The following is an 18,818-nucleotide window of genomic DNA, read 5'->3' as shown; positions in this document are numbered from 1 at the left end:
CTTTACCTTATATTTCACCGTTCTAAGATGTCCCTAAAACGAATATTGTGTAAATGAGCTTATGAGAAGAGGTTGGAGATAATCACGAATCCGCCTGAAGTGCAAAAACTATTAAAAACTATTTATTATAAAAACAACTTATAAATAAAAACAACTAAAAACTATGTTAACTTATTTTATTCAGGTATAACAAGTTGAATTTTGATTGAATTCCATTCTAAAAACGATTCTGTTGCGTGAATCACCAAACTAAAAGAAAAACTGTAATTTCATTATGTATATATAATATAAAAATATATATTAATATAATAATACAAATAATAATATAATAGACATATAAATAATATTGTTATCAACTAAAAGAAAACATGCAATTTCATTATATGTATAAAGAAAACGAATATAAAAATATATATTATATTTGTAAATAATAGAAGTAAAAAATGATACCCAAATAATAATCATAAAAAAAAATTTAGGAACCAACTATAGCAGCTAACTAAGTTAATCTCTTTTTATTTTAAAATTTAAAAAAATAGGATAATAATTTTTTTATAAGAAACCTATTTTTTAATTAATTAATTAGAATTAACTTTACTCCTAATTAATTAACTAACAGAATCGTAACGATAATTTGACTAATTCCGTTGTTCCACACATCTACAACTAACCCAGTTGATCATCTATTAACTGAGGATGAAAAAAAAAAAATTGAAAATTATATTTTTCACTCTCACACGCGTATATTCAATTCAAAACATGGATGGCTTTGATATAACTACACCGAAAATGGCAAAATGCTATGGGAAGATTTTCAAGCATACTGTCACATATACCAGCCACTTTATTAGTACAACAATATACCATGTATGGATCGGTGGCTAGCTAGTAAAGCTTTTGTCATCTTGCATGGTGTATATTGACGAAAAGATCCATAAAAAGGCAGAAAAAAGATACCTAAAAATAATAAATTTGTGACTAAATGATAACTTGTATTAATAAGTCAAGTCACATTAAAATAAATTTTAGATGGCTAGAAGTTGATAGGCTCTGTAAATAGTAAATACAGGCCCAGATATAATTGGAACAGGCAACTACATTGAAAAAATAGATGGAAATTTGTTGTGTTTAAATTTGGTGGGCATAAATGTACTGGTGAGTTTGGTTTAAGATAAAAATAACAATGCATTTAAAGATTATTTTAGGTTTTATTTTAATATATTACTAATAGATAGATATATAAATTAATGAATTAGTAGATATACAGTATTTTTTAATTTCTTTTTATTTATTATATATAATTATTACAATACAAGATTAGTAAAGATAATGAGTATATGAATATTTTATTCTTTAATTAAGAAATTTTGAGTTTAAATTTTGTAAATGAAAAAATAATATTTTTTTATTCATATACATATGATAAAGACTATTTTAGAAATAAAATAAATATTAAGAGCTATTAGAATTTATTATTTTTAGTCATTATTTAGTCATTAATTTAATTTTTTTAGTCTAATAGTCTAATAATATTCTTTATCCCATACTTTTAAATATTAATAACTAATTGATAAGTAAAAATAATAAATTTTGATAATCTTCTAGTATTTTTTATAAAAAATACATTAAATCTATCTTTCTCTAATTTCTTTTATTATATTAGATAATAATTTTTATATTATTAAAAAGATTATTTTGTTGAATCTCACTTTTTTTTAATTATACCAATATGATAAAAGATTACTTTTTTTTTTTAATCTCAGAACCAAAAATTTTATGTTATAATGTATTATAATACTTGTGTAATACTTGAAATAATAGGACGAAAAATGATAATTTTAATGGCTAATAACATTATACTAGCCTAATGATAAAATTGCATCTCCAGAGGTCCATTATTTTCAGAAAAAGAGACCAATAGTAGAGCATTGGTTCTAAATGCTAACACAGTTAAGTTAGCTAAATCAAGAATCATTTATAAGCAATTAATGCTACAACAGTACAGCCCATCAAGAGGGGACACATTTTTTCTACAACATCCATCTATAATAAGACAGGTTTATTACACACCATGTTTTGAATGTTCTAAAATGCACTTCAGTTATTTCCCCTGACATTTCAATCGTTTTTATTTTTTAATTAGTATCTCAATGGCTATTATTTACGGTATATCAGTGTGACAATGTACCAGTCAAATACACTGGTACATGTGAAAGTCTTTCTAAATTATGATGCAAAGACACTTATTCGAATATGGAATATGATAAAATACAAGACATACAATACACACAAATTTAAAATTTTTAAAAATACGAAAATATTATATATATATAAAATATAAAATATTTTTTAAATAAATTATAATAATATTTTAATATATTATTATATTAAAATATAAATTAATTTTTAATTATTTTATATTTTTAATTATATAAAATATTTAAAATATTTTTTATTTTAATAATTAATAATATATATTATTTTAAAATTTATTTAAAAAATATATATTAACATAAAATTGAATATGTTGATGTGTGATATTTAAATATATTTAAAAAAAATATTTTTTATTAAACCACAATTAAACGTAAAAAATAAGCAATCTATGGACAGCATCTTTGTGGTAAAAGTGGTGAGTTGACCAGCGTACCAAAAATGGGGCCAAAAACTCCCATTTCAAGATATTAAGATAAGATAAGATTTCAGTTTATATAAGTCCAACTCTATTTCAGTTTATATAAGTCCAACTCTAAGCTACATACACAACACCATCCAATTTCTCTGCTTTGTTGCTACTGTCGCTTCCGAACATCTATGGCTCTTGCATCACATGATTCCGATGCAAAACTTGAGAAACAAGAAGATGATGCCTTTATGTTTGCGCAAATGGCATGTTCAGTTGTGGTTCCAATGGCTGTGAGGACCACAATAGAGCTTGGTGTATTTGAGATCATAGCAAAAGAAGGCGAAGGTGCAAAGCTCTCAGCAAAAGACATTGTGGATCGCATTGGAAGCAACAACCCTGAAGCAGCATCAATGTTGGATCGTGTTCTAAGGCTTCTTGCAAGTCATTCATTACTGTCTTGTTCTGTTGTTGAAGATCCAGAAAGCTCTAATAACTTGCACCACAGGCTACTGTATAGCCTCTCACCTGTTTCCAAATACTTTGTGACTGATGCTGATGGTGTGTCTTGGGGACCCTCTTTGGCGCATCTTCTGGATAAAGTCTTATATCCATGCTGGTCAGTAAACGCATTGCATCTTATCTTGGATTTTTATGCCCTTTCACTAAATAAATTATTCTATTTTATTAATTTTTTATCTGTAAAATTATTTTATAATACATATATTTATTTATATATTGTCACATACATTATTAGTAAAAATAATAAGGATAGAAGAGTAGAAAATTAAATTTTAATTAATAATGAATTGTTGTAAAATAAATAAATAAAGAAGATAAAATAGATGACTCTAGTATTAATATTAGCCAATATAATTAACTCAATATATATATATAGCAACTTATTTGTAAGAGAGAGAGAAGAGAACAGTATATAAAAGAGAGAGTGATTTTATTGTTTCTTTTGTGTGTTAAACCCCTATTTATACATGTACAAGACTTTACTTTTTCAAACTATATTAAATACAGTCGTCCTTAAGAAACTGTATCTTATGGAAAATGGGCATCCACATAAGGTGTGATAAGGTATTCTTATCACAACACTCCCCTTGAATGACCATTTAGAATTATTGCCTCGTTAAAACCTTACTAAAGAAAAATCCAATGAAAAAAACTTTAGTGAAGGAAAAAGAGTACAATATCCTTTAGTGATGGGAACTGCCTCATTAAAAACCTTGTTAAGAAAAACCCAATGTGAAAAAAAATCTTACCAAGGAAAAAAGAGTACAATCTCCTCCTTTTGTCGACATCAGTTAATGTCTCGAAATCGGCGCATCCCAATCTCATGTACCAATCTTTCAAATGAGGATTTTGGGAGTGACTTTGTAAATAAATTTGTCAGATTGTCACTTGAGCGGATCTGTTAGACATCAATTGTCCCTTGATTTTGAAAATCATGAGTGAACAAGAATTTGGGAGAAATATGCTTTGTTCTATCACCTTTGATGTATCTACCTTTAAGTTGAGCAATTCATGATATATTATCTTCAAACAGGACATTTGGAGCTATCTTATGATCAATCAGTCCACATGATGACAGAATATATTGGATCAAACTCCTGAGCCAAAAACACTCGCGACTTGCTTCATGAATCGCTAGTATTTCGACATGAGTAGAGGATGTTGCAGCAATCGTCTGTTTCGTGGACCTCCATGATATAGCTGTTCCACCATATGTAAACAGGTATCCTGCTTGAGATCTTCCTTTATGTGGATCAGACAAGTAGACAGCATCTGCATTGCCAACTAGTTGTGACTTGGATCTATAGGGATAAAACAATCCCATATCAACCGTTCCATGAAGATATCGAAAGATTTGCTTGATTCCACTCTAATGTCTTCTGGTTGGAGAGGAACTATACCTTGCTAGTAAATTCACAGCAAATGATATATCGGGTCGTGTATTATTAGAAAGATACAATAGCGCTCCAATGGCACTAAGATATGGTACTTCAGGACCAATGATATCTTTATTCTCTTCTTTAGGATGGAAATGATCATTCTCCACATCCAAAGATCTTACGATCATTGGGGTACTCAAGGGATGTGACTTATTCATATAAAATCTTTTCAATATCTTTTCTGTGTATGTTGTTTGATGATTAAAGATCCCATTTTTCATATGCTCGATCTGCAAACCGAGACAAAATTTAGTCTTTCCAAAATCTTTCATCTCAAACTCTTCTTTTAGAGTTTTAATAATTGTTGGAATCTCTTCAAGAGTTCCAATAATATTTATATCATCAACTTACACAGCAATTATAATGAACCCAGATGCAGATTTCTTTATGAAAACACATGGACAGATATCATCATTCTTGAATCCATTTTTGGATAGATACTCAATAAGACGATTATACCACATCCGTCTAGATTGCTTTAGACCATATAAAGATCTTTGCAATTTAACTGAGTATAACCCTTGCAAATATTCATTGGATGGTTTAGATATCTTTAGTCCTTCAAGGACTTTCATATAGATATCCCGATCTAATGAGCCGTATAAATAGGCTATTACCACATCCATTAAATGCATATGCAATTTATGATATGCAGATAAACTGACCAAATAACGCAATGTTATCGCATCCACTACAGGGGAATACGTTTCTTCATAATCTATATCGGGCCTTTGTGAAAAACCTTGTGCCACAAGTCGGGTTTTGTAGTGCACAACTTCATTTTTCTCATTAAGTTTTCTCACAAATACCCATCGGTATCCAACAGATTTTACATCTTTTAGTGTACGGACTACAGGTCCAAAGACTTCACGTTTTGCAAGTGAGTCTAACTCAGCCTTCATGGCTTCTTTCTATTTTGGCCAATCATTCATTTGTCAACATTCTTCGACTGATCTTGACTCAAGATCCTTATTTTCATGCATGATATTCAATGCCACATTATATGCAAATATTTCATTGACAATTGTCTTATTTCGGTCCCATTTCTCTCCTGTAAAGACATAATTTATCGAGATCTCGTCATTTTCACAATTTTCAAGTACCTGAACGTCTTCTGGTGTTAAAATTATATCAGAATTTTGGACAACTACAGGTGCCTTTACTATGTCTTTTTCAACAGAAATAGTATTTACCTCTTTTCTTTTTCGAAGATTTTTGTCTTTGGAATCGACAGGCTGCCACGCTTCTGGCGTGAATTTGCTTCAGTGGCTACTTGTCCTACTGGGACATCAATTCGAATTGGGGCATTTTCCGCTGGTATATAAGATTTGGTTATCCTCTTTGTATCAGAAAATGCATCAGACAATTCATTTGCTATTCTTTGCAAATGTATAATCTTTTGAACTTCTAGTTCACATTGCCCTGATCGAGGATCTAAATGCATCAAGGATGATTCATTCCAATTAAGTTCCTTTTTAGGAAGCTTATTCTCTCCTCCTAATGTTGGAAATTTTGATTCATCAAAATGACAATCTGCTAATCGGGCTTTAAATACATCTCCCGTTTGTATCTCAAGATACCTCACTATAGAGGGAGAATCATATCCAACATATATCCTTAATTTTCTTGGGGTTCCATTTTGGTGTGATTAGATGCTGCAATGGGAACATATATCGCACACCCGAATATTCTTAAATGGAAAACATTTGGCTGCTGGCCAAAAGCTAATTGCATAGGAAAGAACTTATGGTAACTCGTTGGTCTCAAACGAATAAGTGTTGTGGCATGTAAAATAGCATGCCCCCAAACCGAGGTTGGGAGATTTGTTCTCATAAGGAAGGGTCTATCAATTAATTGGAAGCGTTTAATAAGTGATTCTGCTAACCCATTTTGTGTGTGAACATAAGCTATTAGATGTTAAACACTTATTCCATTAGCCATACAATAAGCATCAAATGCTTGGAGAGTAAATTCACCAGCATTATCAAGACGAATTGCTTTGATTGGATTTTCTAGAAATTGTGCTTTTAATCGAATAATTTGAGCCAGTAATCTCGCAAACGCCAGGTTGCGAGAAGACAATAAGCACACATGTGCCCATCTCGAAGATGCGTCTATTAAGACCATAAAATATCTAAAAGATCCATATGGTGGATGAATAGGTCCACATATATCACCTTCAATCCTTTCTAGGAATTCATAGGACTCAAATCCAATCTTTACTGGTGATAGCCTTAAAATTAACTTTCCCTAAGAACATGCAGCACAACAAAATTCACTAGTTTTAAGAATCTTCTAGTTTTGTTAGTGAATGTCCATGAGAGTTTTCAATAATCCTCCGCATCATGGTTGTTTCCGGATGACCCAATCGATCGTGCCAAGTTATGAATTCATTTGGGCTAGTAAACTTCTGGTTTAGAATGGCATGTGATTCAATTGCACTAATCTTGGTATAATATAACTCAGATGAAAGTGATGGCAACTTTTCTAATATAACATTTTTATTTGAATCATGAGTTGTGATACATAAGTACTCATGATTTTCCTCATTCATAGTCTCAATATGATATCCATTTCGGCGAATATCTTTAAAGCTTAACAAGTTTCTTAGAGACTTGGTAAACAATAGTGCATTATTTATTATGAATTTTGTTCCTCCGAAAAATAAAATTATAGCTCTTCCGGAACCTTCAATCACATTGCTTGAGCCAATAATAGTATTAACATATTATTCTTTTGGCACAAGATAGGTAAAATATATATTACTTTTGAGAATGGTGTGCGAACTTGCACTATCCACAAGGCATGCATCTTCATTATATATCCTTGCCATTTTCTTCAAAGACAAATAATAATAATAAAATGAGTAGTATGCACAATTAAATTGAACACTTGATCGGAATTATTTTTCTAAAAAACACTGTACATAAAAATAATGTCATATACTAAAATTTTATTTTAAAACTTGACACATTTAATGATTTCAAAATTCATAAACATTAATATTTTATTATTTATATACATCATATTTAAAACTTAAATACATAGAAAATAAAACTTAACAATAAGTTCTTTACATTATTTATTTACATGGATACTTAACAATTTCACATATTAAACTATTCCATCGTTGATCAAATGACCAATATTTTCTTCAGGATCCTCAAAGAAATCAGATACATTATAATGAGTGGTGAAATTTGCAGCATCATTTGAAACAAAATTTGTTTCATTTCCTTTGTCATCCATTTTCAAAAAGATACTTGATAAAGATCAACTAGGTGCCTTGGTGTACGACAGGTACGCGACCAATGGCCATTTCCACCACAGTGAAAACACTTATCCTTTGTTGATTTATTTTGCCCAATATTTCTTTCTTTATCCCACTTCTGGTGAGATCCTCTCTTTTGAACATAATTCCTTTTCCTTCCATAATTTTTCTTGTTGCCAAAACCTTGCCATTTAACTCTTCTGGAGTAATGATTTACCGCATTTACTTCAGGAAATGGGGGCGGCGCCAGCTGGGCGTGCTTCATGATTCTTTAAGAGCAACTCATTGTTGCGTTCAGCAACAAAAAGGCAAGAAATTAACTCATAATACTTTTTAAATCCTTTTTCTCGATACTGCTGCTGCAGGAGCACATTCGAGGCATGGAAGGTCGAGAAAGTTTTCTCTGATATATCATTATTAGATATCTTTTCCCCACATAATTTCATTCGTGAGATGATTCGAAACATTGCCGAATTATATTCATTTATGAATTTAAAATCCTGTAAACGCAAGTGCGTCCATTCATATCGGGCTTGAGGAAGTATCACCGTCTTTTGATGATTGTACTTTTCTTCAAGGTCTTTCCAAAGATCTGCATGATCTTTTAATGTGAGACATTCATTTTTCAAACCTTCGTCAAGATGACGACGAAGAAAAATCATGACTTTGGCTTTATCTTTCTGTGATGCATTATTTTCAGCCTTAATGGTATCTCCAAGATCCATTGAATCAAGATGGATTTCAGCATCTAATATTCATGATAAATAATTATTTCTAGATATATCAAGAGCATTAAATTCAAGATGAGAGAACTTCGACATAATAAAAATTTGTTACCTGAGTCTTCCTAAAATTTGATCAGAGTCTCGTGCTGATAACGTGTTGTAAAATAAATAAATAAAGAAGATAAAATAGAAGACTCTAGTATTAATATTAGCCAATATAATCAACTCAATATATTGAATATATATAGCAACTTATTTGTAAGAGAGAGAGAGAAGAGAACAGTATATAAAAGAGAGAGTATTTTATTGTTTCTGTTGTGTGTCAAAAGTCTCAGCCTATACCCTTATTTATACATGTGCAAGGCTTCAATTTTTCAAACTATATTAAATACAGTCATCCTTAAAAAATTGTATCTTATGAAAAATAGGCATCCACATAAGGTGTGATAAGGTATTCTTATCACAATATGTATTGATTAATTATAAATTTTTAAATAAAGTTTAAATTTTTGATGAATTAATTTTTAATTTGTCAAATTAAAAAATATAATAAAAAATAAAAAGTATTAGCTAATTTTTTTTATGTAAAATTAACTCTTTTAATATTTATTTTTAAAAAAATATAAAATATAAAATATAAAATTTGAAAGTAATAACTTTTTTAGAATTATTTGTTATGCTAACTTGATAATTACGGCTGACAGCAACTACACCTTAGGTTAATCCTTTAAATCCAATTAAAAACCGACTATTTTCAATGATTATTAGTCAAATATTTTTAAATTATTATTTCACTCTTATATTATTTTTCTTATTTTAAATTATAATTCCTTTATTCTGTTATTGAGAAGTTCAAAAACAGAGTAAAAGTTATTCATGGGAAGATAGAATAAGCTTGTGAACCAATCAAACTAATTTGACCCTCAGAATCAATTACATTATAACAAATTATATCTGATTTTGACTATTTCCTAACTAATAAAGATCTAGGTGTATCGTTGATAATATAAATTAAAATTTAATTTTATGAACAAATAATTCATTTCAGGAGTTTTAGATATAGTTAATTATTTTGTTTTTATATCAGGGAACGACTCAGATAAAGATGCTTAAAACGTCTTTTTTTAAAGATATTTTTTAATATTAAAATTTAATATATATATATATATATATATATATATATATATATATATATAATTGATTAAATCGTATTGTTTTTGTTAAAATTAGATTAGATAAATTGATTTGACCGAAAAATCGGTAAACCAAATCTTGAATCGATCTAAATTAATATTTTTTTTTTATAAAAAATGACTACAATATTTCTATTATAGAAAATGACTAAAATATTTTTATTATATATATATTTTTTAAATTTTGAGAACCATAAATCCTAACTCTATGACGGCAAAGAGAGAAAAGAAGGGTTATAATTTAGGATTCTCAAACTTTATACATATATATAATAAGAATAAGAATAAGAATATATTAGTTATTTTTTATAATAGAGATATTGTAGTCATTTTTATAAAAAAATATTTTGATCGGTTCAAGGTGTAATTTATCATTTTTTGGCCAAATCAATTTATCTGATATAATTTTAATAAAAATAACACAATTTAATCAATTATATATATATTGAATTTTAATTACTAAAAAACACCTTTAAAAAAAGACTTTTTAAGCATTTTTATCTGAGTAATTCCCTTCGTATAAAGCTGATAATTCAAAATTATAGGATAACTTTGTTGTAAAACAACTAAATAAATAAGGAAGATGTAAATATAAAATAAAATATGTAAATAGAAGACTCTATATAATTAGCTCAATAATAATTTATATATGTACATTAATATTATATGTTGTAATATGTATATATATGTAAAGATAGAAAAAAGTATTAAAAGTAAAGAGAGAGAGAATTGCATTTGTTTTATTACTGTAAAGAGAGAGAGAGGGGGGGAAATAGAAATATTTGTAATTGTATGTGTGCTTGCTTTCTCTCAGAGGCAAAGGCCTCTATTTATACATATATTGGGAGCTTAATTTCAACATGCATTTAATGTCATTCCTTCTTTGAAAATGTGAGTTTTACATGGGAATGGGCATCTACGTTGCTCGTTCTTATCACAACACTCCCCCTTGGATGCCCATTTAGGATTATTGCCTCGTTAAAACCTTACTAAAGAAAAACCCAGTGGGAAAAAACCTTAGTGAAGGAAAAAGAGTACAATATCCTTTAGTGATGGGGACTGCCTCATTAAAAACCTTGTCAAGAAAAATCCAATAGGAAAAAAACCTGACCAAGGAAAAAAGAGTACAGTCTCCTCCTCTTGCCGATATCATTTAATGTCTCGAAATCGGTGCATCCCAATCTCATGTACCAATCTTTCAAAGGAGGATTTTGGGAGTGACTTTGTAAATAAATCTGCCAGATTGTCACTTGAGCAGATTTGTTGGACATCAATTGTCCCTTGATTTTGAAGATTATGAGTGAAGAAAAATTTGGGAGAAATATGCTTTGTTCTATCACCTTTGATGTATCCGCCTTTAAGTTGAGCAATGCATGCTGTATTATCTTCAAACAGGACAGTTGGAGCTATCTTATGATCAATCAGTCCATATGATGACAGAATATATTGAATCAGACTCCTCAGCCAAAAACACTCACAACTAGCTTCGTGAATCGCCAGTATTTTAGCATGATTAGAGGAGGTTGCTACTATCGTCTGTTTTGTGGACCTCCATGATATAGCTGTACCACCATATGTGAACAGGTATCCTGTTTGAGATCTCCCTTTATGTGGATCAGACAAGTATCTGGCATCTGCATAGCCAACCAGTTGTGACTTGGATCCATAGGGATAAAACAATCCCCTATCAACCGTTCCATGAAGATATCGAAAGATTTGTTTGACTCCACTCCAATGTCTTCTGGTTGGAGAGGAACTATACCTTGCTAGTAAATTCACAGCAAATGATATATCAGGTCGTGTATTATTAGCAAGATACATTAGCGCTCCAATGACACTAAGATATGGTACTTCAGGACCAAGGATATCTTCATTTTTTTCTTTAGGACGGAATTGATCCTTTTTCACATCCAAAGATCTTACGATCATTGGAGTACTTAATAGATGTGACTTATCCATATAAAATATCTTCAAGATCTTCTCTGTGTATGTTGCTTGATGAATAAAGATCCCACTTTTTATATGCTCGATCTGCAGGCCGAGACAAAACTTAGTCTTTCCAAGATCTTTCATCTCAAACTCTTCTTTTAGAGTTTTTATAATTGTTGGAATCTCTTCAGGAGTCCCAATAATATTTAAATCATCAACGTACACAGCAATTATAATGAACCCATATGTAGTTTTCTTTATGAAAACACATGGGCAGATATCATCATTCTTGAATCCGTTTTTGGCCAGATACTCAGTAAGACGATTATACCACATTCGTCCGGATTGCTTTAGACCATATAAAGATCTTTGCAATTTGACTGAGTATAACCCTTGCGAATATTCATTGGATGGTTTAGATATCTTTAGTCCTTCAGGGACTTTCATATAGATATCTCGATCTAATGAGCCGTATAAATAGGCTGTTACCACATCCATTAAATGCATATGCAGTTTATGATATGCAGATAAACTGACCAAATAACGCAATGTTATCGCATCCACTACAGGGGAATACGTTTCTTTATAATCTATACCGGACCTTTGTGAAAAACCTTGTGCCACAAGTCGGGCTTTATAGCGCATAACTTCATTTTTCTCATGTTTTCTCACAAATACCCACCTATATCCAACAGGTTTTACATCTTCTGGTGTACGGACTATAGGTCCAAAGACTTCATGTTTTGCAAGTGAGTCTAATTCAACCTTCATGGCTTCTTCCCATTTTGTCTAATCATTCCTTTGTCGACATTCTTCAACTGATCTTGGCTCAAGATCCTTACTTTCATGCATGATATTTAATGCCACATTATATGCAAATATTTCATTGACAATTGTCTTATTTCGGTCCCATTTCTCTCCTGTAAAGACATAATTTATCGAGATCTCGTCATTTTCACAATTTTCAGGTACCTGAACGTCTTCTGGCGTTATATCAGAATTTTGGACAACTACAGGTGTCTCTACTATGTCTTTTCCAACAGGAATATTATTTACCTCTTTTCTCTTTCGAGGATTTTTGTCTTTGGAACCAACAGGCTTGCCACGCTTCTGGTGTGTATTTACTTTAGTGGCTACTTGACCTACAGGGACATCAATTCGAATTGGGGCATTTTCCGCCCTGCCACGCTTCTGGCGTGAATTTGCTTCAGTGGCTACTTGTCCTACTGGGACATCAACTCGAATTGGGGCATTTTCCGTTGGTATATAAGATTTGGTTATCCTCTTTGTATCTGAAAATGCATCAGGCAATTCATTTGTTATTCTTTGTAAATGTATAATCTTTTGAACTTCTAGTTCACATTGCCTTGATCGAGAATCTAAATGCATCAAGGATGATGCATTCCAATTAAGTTCCTTTTCAGGAAGCTTATTCTCTCCCCCTAATGTTGGAAATTTTGATTCATCAAAATGACAATTCGCAAACCAGGCTTTAAATACATCCCCGGTTTGTATCTCAAGATACCTCACTATAGAGGGAGAATCATATCCAACATATATCCCCAATTTTCTTTGGGGTCCCATTTTGGTGCGATTAGGTGGTGCAATGGGAACATATATCGCACACCTAAATATTCTTAAATGGGAGACATTTGGCTGCTGGCCAAAAGCTAATTGCATAGGAGAGAACTGATGGTAACTCGTTGGCCTCAAACGAATAAGTGCTGCGGCATGTAAAATAGCATGCTCCCAAACCGAGGTTGGGAGATTTGTTCTCATAAGCAAGGGTCTAGCAATTAATTGGAGGCGCTTAATAAGTGATTCTGCTAACCCATTTTGTGTGTGAACATAAGCTACTGGATGTTTAACACTTATTCTATTAGCCATACAATAAGCATCAAAAGCTTGGGAAGTAAATTCACCAGCATTATCAAGACGAATTGCTTTGATTGGATTTTCTAGAAATTGTGCTTTTAATCGAATAATTTGAGCCAGTAATCTCGCAAACGTCAGGTTGCGAGAAGACAATAAGCACACATGTGCCCATCTCGAAGATGCGTCTATTAAGACCATAAAATATCTAAAAGATCCATATGGTGGATGAATAGGTCCACATATATCACCTTCTATCCTTTCTAGGAATTCATAGGACTCAAATCCAATCTTTACTGGTGATAGCCTTAAAATTAACTTTCCCTAAGAACATGCAGCACAACAAAATTCACTAGTTTTAAGAATCTTCTGGTTTTTTTAGTGAATGTCCATGAGAGTTTTCAATAATCCTCCGCATCATGGTTGTTTTCGGATGACCCAATCGGTCGTGCCAAGTTATGAATTCATTTGGGCTAGTAAACTTCTGGTTTAGAATGGCATGTGATTCAATTGCACTAATCTTGGTATAATATAACTCAGATGAAAGTGATGGCAACTTTTCTAATATAACATTTTTATTTGAATCATGAGTTGTGATACATAAATACTCATGATTTTCCTCATTCATAGTCTCAATATGATATCCATTTTGGCGAATATCTTTAAAGCTCAACAAGTTTCTTCGAGACTTGGTAGACAACAGTGCATTATTTATTATGAATTTTGTTCCTCTAGGAAACAAAATTATAGCTCTTTCGGAGCCTTCTATCACATTGCCTGAGCCAATGATAGTATTAACACACTCTTCTTTTGGCACAAGATGGGTAAAATATATATCACTTTTGAGAATAGTGTGCGAACTTGCACTATCCGCAAGGCATACATCTTTATTACATATCCTTGCCATTTTCTTCAAAGACAAATAATAATAAAATGAGTAGCAATACATGCACATAATGTCATATACTAAAATTTTATTTTAAAACATGACATATTTAATGATTTCAAAATTCATAAACATTAATATTTCATTATTTATATACATTACATTTGAAACTTAAATACATAGGAAATAAAACTTAACAATAAGTTCTTTACATTATTTATTTACATAGATACTTCACAATCCCACATATTAAACTATTCCATCATTGATCAGATGACCAATATTCCCTTCAGGATCCTCAAAGAAATCAGATACATCATAATGAGTGGTGGAATTTTCAGTATCATTTGAAACAAAATTTGTTTCCTTTCCTTTGTCATCCTTTTTCAAAGATGCCTGATAAAGATCGACCAGGTGCCTTGGGGTACGACAGGTACGTGACCAATGGCCCTTTCCACCACAACGGAAACACTTATCCTCTGTTGATTTATTTTGCCCGATATTTCTTTCTTTATCCCACTTCTGGTGAGATCCTCTCTTTTGAATATAATTCATTTTCCTTCCATAATTTTTCTTGTTATTGAAACCTTGCCATTTACCTCTTCTGGGGTAATGATTTGCCGCATTTACTTCAGGAAATGGGGCGGCGCCAGCTGGGCGCGCTTCATCATTTTTTAATAACAACTCATTATTGCGTTCAGCAACAAGAAGGCAAGAAATTAACTCAAAATATTTTTTAAACCCTTTTTCTCGATACTGCTGCTGCAGGAGCACATTCGAGGCATGGAAGGTTGAGAAAATTTTCTCCAATATATCATGATCAGTTATCTTTTTCCCACATAATTTCATTCGTGAGGTGATTCGAAACATTGCAGAATTATATTCATTTATAGATTTAAAATCCTGCAGACGCAAGTGCGTCCATTCATATCGAGATTGAGGAAGTATCACCATTTTCTGATGATTATACCTTTTTTCAAGGTCTTTCCAAAAATCTGCAGGATCTTTTAATGTGAGATATTCATTTTTCAATCCTTCGTCAAGATGACAACGAAGAAAAATCATGGCTTTGGCTTTATCCTTCTGGGATGCATTATTTTCAGCCTTAATGGTATCTCCAAGATCCATTGAATCAAGATGGATTTTAGCATCTAATATCCATGATAAATAATTATTTCCAGATATATCAAAAGCATTGAATTCAAGATGAGAGGGTTTTGACATAATGAAAATTTGTTACCTGAGTCTTCTAAAAATTTGCTCAGAGTCTCGTGCTGATAACGTGTTGTAAAACAACTAAATAAATAAGGAAGATGTAAATATAAAATAAAATATGTAAATAGAAGACTCTATATAATTAGCTCAATAATAATTTATATATATATATATTAATATTATATGTTGTAATATGTATATATATGTAAGGATAGAAAGAAGTATTAAAAGTAAAGAGAGAAAATTGCATTTATTTTATTACTGTAAAGAGAGAGAGAAATAGAAATATTTGTAATTGTACGTGTGCTTGCTTTCTCTCAGAGGCAAAGGCCTCTATTTATACATATATTTATACATATATTGGGAACTTAATTTTAACATGCATTTAATGTCATTCCTTCTTTGAAAATATGAGTTTTACACGGGAATGGACATCCACTATTGCTCGTTCTTATCACAACAAACTTGATATATTTACTATTATCATCTAATAATATTTTGCCATCAATTTCACATGAAAATAAATAAAGTTGCAACTTATTTTAGACTTAACATTCCAAAGTAAGTAGTATATGCATGAGTTACGATAGTATCTTTCTTTTTTCTATTGGTGGGTTTTTAATTATCAGGAGTGAACTAAAAGGAGCGATCTTAGAAGGAGGTATACCATTCAACAGGGTTTATGGTATGAATATGTTCGAGTATGCAAATATTGATCCACGGTTCAACGAGATTTTCAACAAAGCTATGCTCACATCCTCCACTATATCAATGAAGAGGATTCTTGATGTCTACAAAGGCTTCGACCACATCAATAAACTGGTTGACGTTGGTGGCGGTCTTGGGGCCACTCTCAACTTGATCACTTCCAAATACCCTAATATCCAGGGTGTCAATTTTGATTTGCCTCATGTTATAGAAAATGCCCCCATCTATGCTGGTATATATGATCTACCATTATTTAATTTATTTGTATAAATTTTTGTTTAATTTAAGATGGCTTGTCTACTCTTGAAGTTGATATGATTATTAGAAATTGAGGATGGCATGATGTTACATGAAGCTAGTAACATGACAGAACAAATTTCCAAGTTTTTCTTTTTTTTTTTTTATTGATTTTGTATGCGATCTCTCGTGTTGTATATGTGCTTTGAAATTATGAATATTGTGTTACTAAAAAGAATTGAATGTTATTATGTTGTTCTATTGTTGCAGGTGTGGAGCACATAGGCGGAGATATGTTCGAGAGCGTTCCCAACGGGGATGCAATTTTTATTAAGGTGTGACTTGTGAGTTTAAAGTTATTCTGTTACTTGCAAATTATTCATCATGAGGCTAGTGGTTGAATTAAATGCAAATAGGCCTTAAAAAATATCTAAAGGACTTAGCACTAAGATTGAGAGAATGATGAAAACACAGGAGAAAATTAATTCTGCAGAATATAGAAACTATGATATTGAATATGTGACTTGTGTACTTGATTATCATGTTATCCACTTTACATACATGTATAAGAGATTGATTTAGTCTAAGAGAGGATAACAGAACAACTAACTAACTAAGCAAAAAGGGAAATTAGTTAAAACAGATATTTTTGAAGACTTTCTTGATTGCTCTGTCACTTGGTCCTTATGCTTCTCTGGTGCATTGCTCTTATATCCATCAAATATACACAAAGAGTAGACAAAAAAAACAACCAGAATTTGCTTTATTTAGCATTAATTAATTATCGCAACAATTAATGAATGCTAAATAAGGCAAGTTATAGCTGATTTTGGCTGATTTTCTTTGGTTACCAAACATTTTTGTTAACAAAAATGCTATTTGTATACTAAAATTAGTTACCAAAATCAGTAATCATATATTTGTATATAAATACATGTGTTGTGTAGCCTATTTTCAATATATATTTTATACTAGTGACTGATTTTAATGTACATGTAGTATATTCAAAAAAATTATTTAATAAATTAGATTTTGTATATTTGTGTATAACAAATATGTTATTGAATTCATTCTTCATATGTATTTTTTTATTTTATATAAAAAATTTATTTGATAGCTGATTTTTTATGTACATGTAATGTTTGATCACATTAGCATATATTAATAAATTTTTTCTCCCAAACATTTACACTAGAAACCGAAGTTAATGTTAATGGAACAAACTATATACATTATGATTGAGTTGATCCTATAATTTTTTTAGATTATATTATTTTATTTCTAGAACATACTTCATGATTGGGATGACGAAGGATGCTTGAAGATATTAAAGAATTGTCGGAAGGCTATACCGAATGATGGGAAGGTGATTGTGGTGGACAAAATTCTTCCTGCAATGCCAGAGCAGACAGACTTTGCTAAGATGACTTTCAGGTCTGATGTTTTCATGATGATTCAAATGTCAAAAGGAAAGGAACGAACCCTCCAAGATTTCATGCATTTGGCCAAAGCATCTGGATTTAGTAGCATAACATTGATTTGTAATGTATCCAGCTTATGGGTCATGGAGTTCTTCAATCAGTAGCCACACCACAAACTTTCAAATGTCTTAGAAACAAGAGTTAATAATTTAGTTTTGATAAATTTTAAGTTAAATCATCAGTTAGGTCTTTATATCTTTTAGGGTTCTCACAATTGTGTTTAATTTCAATAGATATGAATAGAGATGTCAATTTGACTCTAGGCTCTCGGTTTAGTTCCAAATCCACACTCTAAAATCTTGATCTTAAATTAATCCCATCTTCTAAAAAGTCTTTTTTAGTCCTAGTTCCCAATAGTCTTTCAATTAAACTGCTAGACTTGATAATCTATGAAGTTAGTCCTAAACTATTTAAAATTTTAGGTTACTTATTGAACAACACGAACCAACTCTAATAACTGACCTAATAACGTATGGACCTTAACTTAATCGATCAGTTTATGGTGACCTGCTATTCTGATCGATCATTGGTTGACACCAGGACAATCGTCGGCTGACCAACTCCCTAGGTGATTGCCACCCGATTTCAATGATATAGGATCGAAAGTGGTAAAAATATGGTAACTATAATTAATATAGGGCTAAAATGAGAGGCCAAAATTAAATATTAAAAATAAATTTAGAAAATGTGGTAAAAGAGATACTTCTAAAGTTGGCT

The 18,818-nt window shown here is 31.0% G+C and overlaps 1 protein-coding gene across 2 annotated transcripts; it reads left to right on the top strand.

Annotated features, from left to right (window-relative positions):
- The first annotated feature begins 2,645 nt into the window (after positions 1–2,645).
- On the top strand, positions 2,646–18,363 carry LOC112767010 (cathecol O-methyltransferase 1). Of its 2 annotated transcripts, XM_072222575.1 has the most exons (5): positions 2,646–3,242; positions 12,671–12,718; positions 16,305–16,615; positions 16,891–16,955; positions 17,906–18,363. In XM_072222575.1, exons 1-5 carry the CDS (start codon positions 2,815–2,817, stop codon positions 18,203–18,205), a joined length of 1,152 nt encoding a protein of 383 aa, XP_072078676.1. In that variant the 5' UTR covers positions 2,646–2,814; the 3' UTR covers positions 18,206–18,363. The 2 variants fall into 2 exon arrangements, with proteins under 2 accessions (XP_072078676.1, XP_025668680.1); XM_025812895.3 differs by lacking the exon at positions 12,671–12,718.
- The last annotated feature ends 455 nt before the right edge of the window (positions 18,364–18,818 follow it).

Source organism: Arachis hypogaea, chromosome 17 (assembly GCF_003086295.3).
Source record: "Arachis hypogaea cultivar Tifrunner chromosome 17, arahy.Tifrunner.gnm2.J5K5, whole genome shotgun sequence".
In the NCBI taxonomy this organism is placed as follows: Eukaryota; Viridiplantae; Streptophyta; class Magnoliopsida; order Fabales; family Fabaceae; genus Arachis; species Arachis hypogaea.
Note: the sequence above shows the minus strand (reverse complement) of the source record. Positions and strands in the feature narration are given on the sequence as shown.